Source organism: Peromyscus californicus, unplaced genomic scaffold, assembly GCF_007827085.1.
Source record: "Peromyscus californicus insignis strain IS unplaced genomic scaffold, ASM782708v3 Scaffold_6__1_contigs__length_162567912, whole genome shotgun sequence".
Classification (NCBI taxonomy): Eukaryota; Metazoa; Chordata; class Mammalia; order Rodentia; family Cricetidae; genus Peromyscus; species Peromyscus californicus.
In genome coordinates, this window is record NW_026294584.1 from 51,247,800 (window position 1) to 51,256,939 (window position 9,140).

The 9,140-nt window shown below is 49.7% G+C and overlaps 1 protein-coding gene across 1 annotated transcript in view; it reads right to left on the reverse strand.

Annotated features, from left to right (window-relative positions):
* The window catches only part of Kiaa1549 (KIAA1549 ortholog), a 132,984-nt gene extending 125,112 nt beyond the window's left edge, over positions 1-7,872 (reverse strand). The window contains 1 exon segment of the mRNA XM_052719630.1: positions 7,653-7,872. Within this exon segment, the coding sequence (XP_052575590.1) occupies positions 7,653-7,794 (142 nt within the window). The 5' untranslated portion in view covers positions 7,795-7,872.
* Positions 7,873-9,140: the final 1,268 nt, after the last annotated feature.

A 9,140-nucleotide genomic window follows, 5' to 3' on the forward strand; every position in this document is an offset into this window, starting at 1 on the left:
CCCGGGACCTCTCAAACTTGAACTGTGGGGTGCACAATAACTTAGGAACTTGGCAACTCTGGATTTCAATTCAGAATGTCTAGGGTGGGACTGTGCAAACCGTATCTACCTGGAGCTGCTGCTGCTGCGGCAGGGATGCGAACCACATTGGGAGGAGCATAAATCTTCACCAATGACAACAGATGCCGGAAGCTTACAGGCCACTGGGAAGCTAAGACACCGTCAACAGAGTTGGGAGAAACGGGAACATGCTAGGCAATTGCTGTACCACTGAGCTACATGCCCAGCCTCACACAAGCCCTGCCTTTTTTTTTCCCCACCTTTCCCCTATCTTTGGTAGACTTTATTGATTTACTATTTATTCATTTTGTTTGAATGTGTGCGCGTGTGTGCACACTTGTGAAGATCAAAGGGCAAATTTCAAGAGTCAGTTCTCTCCTTCCACTATGTGGGTTCCACGTCGTCAGGCTTGGCAGCAAGCACCCTCTTGCTGAGCCATAATGCTCCACCCTTGTTTCAGCTTTACTTTGCTGGGGTCCCACTTATTTATCAGGTTACTGTCACTCAAATTGTCTATTCTCAAAAAAAAAAAAAAATTGTCTATTCTCCTGCCTCAGCCTCCTGAGAAAAATGTGATTACAGGAGTGACAAACAGCAGACAGTTTTTTTTAAAAAACGAGATTTGGGGGTAGGGTGCTTGCCTAGCATGCATGAAGCCCTGGGTTTAATCCCAGCACCATAGAAACCAGGCATGGTGATACACACTTGTAATCTCAGCACTTGGGAGGTGGAGGCAAGAGATCAGAAGTCCAAGGCCATTCCCAACTACATATGAAGTCAGCCTGAGATATGTGAGACCCTGTTGTTAATGCGACATAAAGAGGAATCTGTCTGTCTTTAGCAGATCATTGGCCTGGTATATCCAATGGACAGGTCGGTTGCATCTATACATTCCAAGGCATCCAAGATAGCCAAAAGGGAACTTTAACTCTGTACCACTGGTGTAGACAAGGCTACGTGCCTGTGGTCCCACAGTAAGTTGTGGACAGAAGGGTATACACCCTGGGTTCCTAATCAGTCCAACAACCAGCAACCCTGCCTACCTAAGCACACATCAAAGCTTGGCGGTCATACTTGCAAACGGATGCCGCCAGTCAGAACGGCATCTTCCTCTCTAGGAAAAGCCACCTGGTGTAATTATAACCACTGTAATTAGCTGCTGCTACCACCCAGGGCAGACAGAAAACCCCTGCTCCCAGGTCCCTGGTGACTTTTAACAGCTCCCTGTTGGAGGCTCTGTTTTCAGGCCGGAGGATGGAGCTTCCTGACAAAGACTGTAGCTGCTTTTGGGCGGGAGACCCGAAGCAGAGTCCTGTGACCCAGGGGAGACCAAAAGCATCAAGAGAAAAACCAAAGCCAACTTCAACAGAACGGTTTGATTCAGATGTTCTCGTGGTCAAAAGACAGCTGTGGGGCTGGAGAGATGGCTCAGCCCTGAAGAGCTCCTGCTGCACCTGCAGAGGACGGGAGTTCAAATCCTAGGACCTAGATGGTGGCTCACAACTGCCTGGAACCCCAGCTGCAGGGGATCTAATGCCCTCTTCTGTCATCACAGGCACCTGTACACATACACTCAGGCACACGTACACTTAAAACGCATAAATGAAACTAAAATAAAAGGGACAACCATAAGACATAAAACATCTGTCTCTGTTAATAGTCATGTGATGGGTCTGCACTATTTAGGAAAACAGTTCCAAAGTATTAAATCCCTACAGATAGGCTCTAAATGGTAATGATAAAGATCCCCAGACACTACCAAAAGATCAGAATTTAGGGGAAAATGAGCTCTAGAAATCTAAATCCCTTCGTTGTTTGGGGTTCTGTTCCTGTTTGTTTGAAGAAAAGTCTCGCCATGTAGACCAGGCTGGCCTCAAACTCAAGGTCCCCCAGCCTCTACTCCCAAGTGCTGAGTATTCAAGGCTTGCACCCTGTTTCAGAAGTTTAAATTCTCCACAAGCATTCCCCAACCCCAAGTAACAAGGTGCAGGAGATCTGGGAATCACCCTTCGCACACATTTTTAAGTCCTTGTTCACAATTCTAAACTAGGTCTCACAAATATTCACCCTGAAATGACCAGTCGCTCATTTAAGACAGATAAAAATTAAACAAGCCATAGCACAAATGCATGGGAAAAGTTACCCAAGGAAAACGCTAACAGATTTTGTTCATCACCATCACCGCACACTTCTGTGTCTCAAAATTACATAAAAGTGGGGCCAGTGAGATGAGTCAGCAGGGAAACGCACTTGGCACTGGAGTCAGGCACCCTGGGTTTGAGCCCCGGAACCCATGTAAAACTGGAAAAAGCAACTGAACCAAGTTGTCCTCTGACCTCTACACGCTCACCATGGCACATGCAAGCACATCCGCACACATCCAAACATACTATCTTTTTTTTTCAATTATGTAAAATGTAAGAGAAGAGGCTGAGACATGGCTCAGATGGTGGAATGCTTGTCTAGCACGCACAAAGCCCTGGGCTTAACCACCACCATGTATAAGATGGGGTACCGTGTTTAACCACCACCATGTATAAGATGGGGTACCGTGTTTAACCACCACCACGTATAAGATGGGATACCGTGTTTAACCACCACCACGTATAAGATGGGGTACCGTGTTTAACCACCACCACGTATAAGATGGGGTACCGTGTTTAACCACCACCACGTATAAGATGGGGTACCGTGTTTAACCACCACCACGTATAAGATGGGGTACCGTGTTTAACCACCACCACGTATAAGATGGAGTACCGTGTTTAACCACCACCATGTATAAGATGGGGTACCGTGTTTAACCACCACCATGTATAAGATGGAGTACCGTGTTTAACCACCACCATGTATAAGATGGGGTACCGTGTTTAACCACCACCATGTATAAGATGGGGTACCGTGACGCCTGTAATTCCAGCACTGGGAAGGTGGAAGCAGGAGGATCAGGAGTTCAAGGTCATCCTCAGCTACACAGTGAGTTTGAACCCAGGCAGAGTTATATGAGACCCTGCCTCAAAAATCAATTAGTTGATTAATTACATGTAAAAGAAAACACATTGGAAGGGGAAAATATGATAGTGAGAACAACGAAGAAATTCAAATAATACAAATACAAAATAAAAATCTAACACTAAAGAAATGTAAAAGGTGACAATTAAAATAATGTATTACGCCGGGCGGTGGTGGCGCACGCCTTTAATCCCAGCACTCGGGAGGCAGAGGCAGGCGGATCTCTGTGAGTTCGAGGCCAGCCTGGTCTCCAAAGCGAGTTCCAGGAAAGGTGCAAAGCTACACAGAGAAACCCTGTCTCGAAAAACCAAAAAAATAAATAAATAAATAAAAAATAAAATAAAACGTATTACAAATTTAGGTAACAAAAGTGTTTAAAAATAATCAAGCCGGGCGGTGGTGGCGCACGCCTTTAATCCCAGCACTCGGGAGGCAGAGCCAGGCGGATCTCTGTGAGTTCGAGGCCAGCCTGGACTACCAAGTGAGTTCCAGGAAAGGCGCAAAGCTACACAGAGAAACCCTGTCTCGAAAAAAAAACCAAAAAAAAAAAAAAAAAAAAAAAAATCAAAGGAACCAGGCATGGTGCTGCACACCTTTAATCCCAACACTGGCTAGGCAGAGGTAAAAGGATCTTTGTGAGTTCGAGCCTGCCTGGTCCACATAGTGGGTTCCAGGACAGCCGGGACTACATAGAAAGATGCTGTCTCAAAAAATAAAAATAAAAAATAAAAACAAAATAAATAATCAATGAATATAATGATGGACATCAAGTATATAATCTTTTAGGTTGGTTTGTTTGTTTGTTTGCTTGTTTCTAGCATTACAATGTTCAGAAAACTGATTCATTCAGCAACTACATCCTGAGCATCTTCAAAGTAAGCTACACTCCAAGCAAAACACACAGGAAGCCAGCCAGGCACATATGACAGTTTAATCACATTATCATTCCCACTCTACAAATACACACATAAAAATAAAGACCCATATACATGGAAAAACAGAGAGAGGAGCAAAGACTTATCTGTATAGATATTCACCATGACATTTACCGCAGCTTGCCTGGTTGGTGATGGTCCACACCTTTAATCCCAGAACTCAAGGCAGAGGCAAGAGGACCTCTGTGAGTTTGAGGCCAGCCTGGCCTACAGAGTGAGTTCTAAGGCAGTCAGAGCTACACAGAGAAACCCGTCTTGAAAAACAGCAACAACAACAAAAAAAAACAAAACAAACAAAAAAAACTACATTAAAAAAGACAATTGTGCATGAGTAGAAACAATAAATACAATTATGCATATAATTTCTCACTTTAGAGTTAGTAACAACAAAAAAGCACACACCTGTAATCCCAGCGGACAAGAGGCAAAGCAGCAGAGCTGTCACAAGTTCAAAACTAGCCTGGTCCACACAGTAAGGCCTGGGTTTTATAGCAAAACTCTATCTCAAAAAGAAACAAAACCTAAACCATTTACAGTGCTACCTGTGGGCTGTGGAATTGTGGGTGAGCCACCCTTCTGTCCTTTCTCGTCCTGGGGACTGAACCCAGGACCATGCATGCTACCCAATGCCACCACTAAGTCACAACCCAAGTCCTTAGCGACTGTTTTCTGCTCCTTTCACTAATTTCTAGGTTCTGCCACGCTGTCAATTTCATGATGATTGTAATTCTTAAACAGACTTGTCTCTGTATAAGGAATGGGGTACCATTCTCTCCTTTTCCATTGTGTTGGCTGGCTACCTAAAAGCACGACATTCAAAATAAGTCCCCAAGCATTTCAGATTGTTTTCCACAACAGTGAAGTCCGAACCTAACCTATAAATGTTTTCTTTAAAAAGAAAAAAAATCGCCGGGCAGTTGTGGCGCACGCCTTTAATCCCAGCACTCGGGAGGCAGAGCCAGGCGGATCTCTGTGAGTTCGAGGCCAGCCTGGTCTACAGCGCGAGATCCAGGAAAGGCGCAAAGCTACACAGAGAAACCCTGTCTCGAAAAACCAAAAAAAATCATGCATTTAAAACGCTAAAGGAAATAGAAATTGGCAATGGAGCAATACAGCACAGAGATCTCACTGAAGACTGTAATAAGGGAAATCAACTCCACTGAACCAAAGAGAAAGCTACTGAAGGCGGAGAGCTTATCATCCCCACACAGGAGGGAAGGCAGACAGGATTAAGGACCCCCTGCACCCTCAGGACAGCCCTCAGCAAAGTCTCTCTGCCCACACTGCTATTGAAGGTACATCACTAAGATGAGATCCTGGTACCACTGCGTCCCAGGATCAACAGCCACTGGCCATGCCCAGGCATCCCACAAGCCACCTAGGCACCTTACCAAGCCACCCTCCACCAAGCTGGCTTCCCAGAGCCTGCAATCAGGTCACCATCAAGAGGTCATCCCTGAAGACCCTCCACCTAGCAGTTCACTCAGAGTGGGTACATACATCCACACTTGTGTCTACCCTTGCTGACATAAACAGCTTTATGTCTGCAGTTGGGTCCCCGAGGCCAGGCCCCTGAAGTTGGATGCTATGCACGCACACTGGATCTCACTCTGTGCTCCTGCCCAGAAGCAGCTGTGCCAACTAGAGAGGCCCAGTGAGCAAATCAGTGAAAGGATGATATCTCTGCCTCTGCGACGTCAACTCTAAAGGGACATGTAACTTCGAGTCTCTGGGTTGGGTATTTGGATTGGGGTGGTCAGGGAACCGAAAAGGACTTCTAAGGAAGGGTGAAGCAGTGTCGAACAACCTACCGTCAACTTTAAATTTAGCAAAATAACTTTATCTTCTCCAACCTCAGATGACAGATGAAGAGTCAGATGACAGTGTGCATGTGGGAAGTCGTTGGGGCCCCAGAAGCTAAGTGTACCATAGCCTGAAGCCAGACTCTCCTAGACACCTGCGAAGGTCCTCCTCCGCAAAGTAGGGGTCCTAAAGCCTAAGCCCCAATGTGACTAGGTCACGTACATAAATTGCAGCACCTGGCACACATGTCAGTGGAAATAATGAGCAAGGTAGGTCCCGTGATGGACAACTCCAGCAGACTCCACCTTTCTCTGTTGACTAAAGACGACAGCACTCTAAAGGACTGACTCCTCTGAACTCTGGACTGGAGCTCTCATGGAGTGAGATGGAGACAGGAGGTGGCTGGTAGTTTAGGCAAAGTTTCTTCACCCAGTGTACACAGAGTACTAAGAGACCCACTCTGTCAACCCCGCCTCTGGTGCGGTTCCCTGAGGCAGGGTTCCCTCAGCTAAAGGAAATCTCTGCAGACTTCAGCTGTGAACCCTGTCTGTGGGTCAAGAACAGTGAAAGGGAATGGGTGAATACCGCAATTCCTGTCTTCATCTAGCCTGTGACCTTGAGCGAGCCGTTTCTGCCTTAATTTCCTCCCCAGTGAGTGAAGCAGTCTCATCCTATGTTCCCTGAAGTCCCTTCCCGGCTTCTACCCCACCATCCGCTTCTTCGTGGGGCTGGTTCTGACGCCCCCAATCAGGCCTAAGGGACACCTTCAAATGTGTTCCACTTCCTTCCAGCCACTTGGCAGTCCTCTGGCCCTGCTCCCACAAGCAGGGAGGGTTCTGAGCTGCTTTCATAGCTTTTCTGGTTTTCCTGTGCAGTGTGAAGAAGCTTTCCACCTTCCCTTTCCTACCCACAAAGTAGCCAAGCATTCGTGTGCTGGGGCAATCACGGGCTTGCCTGTGTGTCACCTCGGAGATGGTCTCCAGGCCATCCTTCCAATGCACACTCAGGGCGGACAAATAAACATTTCAGAGAAACAACATGAATTAAATCATTTCCTCAACAAACAAAACCCACCCACACGCCTCATAAATCATGTCTCTTAATCCCATGCTGATGAACAGTCACTAAATTGCATCTATTGTAAAAACCAACCGTGACTCCTTTCATGCCCTGACACTTCAGACTCAAAATATTTTCACACTCCATTGTAATGCCTTTGTAGAGGCAATACCAATAGCTAGTTCCCTGGAAAGATCCATGGCCAGGGCGCTTTCCAAGAGATTTTTTTCTTTGAATGTTCTTTGTGTCCTGGCGCACTGGGGGACACGGCCAGCTTGCCTGCATCTGGGGGAACACTGGCTGTTCACGGCAATGCACAACTGCTTTACAGCACACACCAGATGCAGCCCTTTGCCCCAACAATAAAAGTATCCCAAAACATTCGCTACGCCACATTCACAGAGCTGTGCACAAACACAATTCCAGCGCCTGCATTTTGCAAAGGGGAAAAAAGAAAATAGGCATCTTCAGAGCAGAAACCACCAGACCCGCCTCGGGCAACATGGTTCACGGAAGGCTAGGTTGCAGACCTTTTTAGCAAGACCGGTCAGGAACCACTCTCTCTCTCTCTCTTCTCCTTTGCATCTATTCATTTCCTCCATGCCTTTATTTGCTGGGCCCAGGAAGAATAGAAAAGCATCTCCAGCAAGGAGGGCGAGGGAGCGGTGGAGAATAAAGAGGATGGGCGGGTGGGGGGGGCGGGGGGGAGTCAGAGGATGGCGAGCGCGGCAGCGAAGGCGGGCAGGGTGGCGGCCGCGTCCCGGGGGGCTCGGCGAAGCTTACCTGGGGCGCACGAGGCCGGCCGGGCGAGCAGCAGCAGCCAGAGGCCGGGGAGCAGCAGCCCCGGGCGGCGGTGGCGGGAGGAAGGCCCGCGGCCGCTCCGCCCCGGCACCAGTGCAACCTTGGCGCGGGGCTCCCACTCCATGGCCACGCGTCGGCTCCCCGGCACACCGGCCTCGCGGCGTGGGCGCACTCGGGCCCGGGACGCGGGCGGCCGCTGCGGCGGGGACTGGGAGCCGCGCACCGGCGCGCAGCGAGGCCGGCGAGGCGGGGGCGGGCCGGGCCGGATCCGCGGACTGGGGCCGCTGCACGCCGGCCGCGCCGCTCCGCCCCCTCCCGAGCCTCGCAGCCGCTGCCGGGCAACGCACGGCCTCGCGCGGGGAGGCGAGCACCACCTCCCGGCCGGCCCGGCGCCTGCCTGCGGGCCGCCCGGCGGAGGGCGCGGCGGGTCCCGGGCCCCGCCCTCCCCCAGGACCCGCCTCCTCGGAGGGCGCGCGGGACGGCGCCGCCCCGCACCCGCCCGGCACCGAGGAGGCTCAGGAGGGACAGTCGGAAACCCGGAGATGCTGGCGATCGCTCCTCCTGAGCCGCCCATGCGGGGCGGGCAGCAGGTGTGTGTGCGGGGTGGCCAAGGTCCGGGGCAGCCACCGGGCTGCAGAGCGGACAAAGCCGAAAGAAGTCGGGCTCTCTTCCCCCGAGCCCGCGTACAGGAAAGGGCTGGGGAGGGGGCGCACACAGCTCTGCCCATCCTTTGCCCTTCTAGAGCTCTGCCACCTTGCGAAGGTGGGTCTTTGGAGACACCTGGGCCTACTGCCCTGAGCTTAGTAATCTTCAGAAAGGAGCTGCTGAGCCCCAGACACTCGCACAGAGCCAGGCCTTTTTCAAAGAAAGTAACATCGATGGATGATGGAAAAAAAAAAAACAAAAAACTAACCCCCAGCGTTGGGGGTTAGTTTCCAGAGGAAATGGGGGGTGTGAATGAGTTAAATTTGTCTCTGGACTAAGAGCCCAACGTGTTAACTCTGAAGATGAGGAAGACTAGAAGGTCCTGGAACACCACGATTTGGGACAGTTGTATTTCAGAGGTTGCACCAGCCATGGTCTGAAAGCTGTACTTGAGGGAAGTATCTTGTTGACCAAGAAACTATGACATACAGTGAGAAATGTGAGCCATCCACGCTGGCCAAAGAATCCAGGATGCTCTTCAGGTGGGCAGATATACCAGGCTGGGAGCTGCCCAGTCTTGCAGGGCCAACCCATCTAGGCAGAGGCAGAGAATCAATCCTCTTCTGAAGAAGGCAGATCAATACCTGTTAAATTTCAGGGGAAATGAGAATATAGGTTAAAAGCTTTTGTGGATGACCCTAATGTTTTGCTCCGTTATGTCACCCGTCATAAGCAACCCCCATAAATTGTTCTCTTGCTTCCCTGTCACACCCACCCACAAAGTAATCGCCTGCATACCGGAGTAGAGCTTCTGCTTGTCTGAGC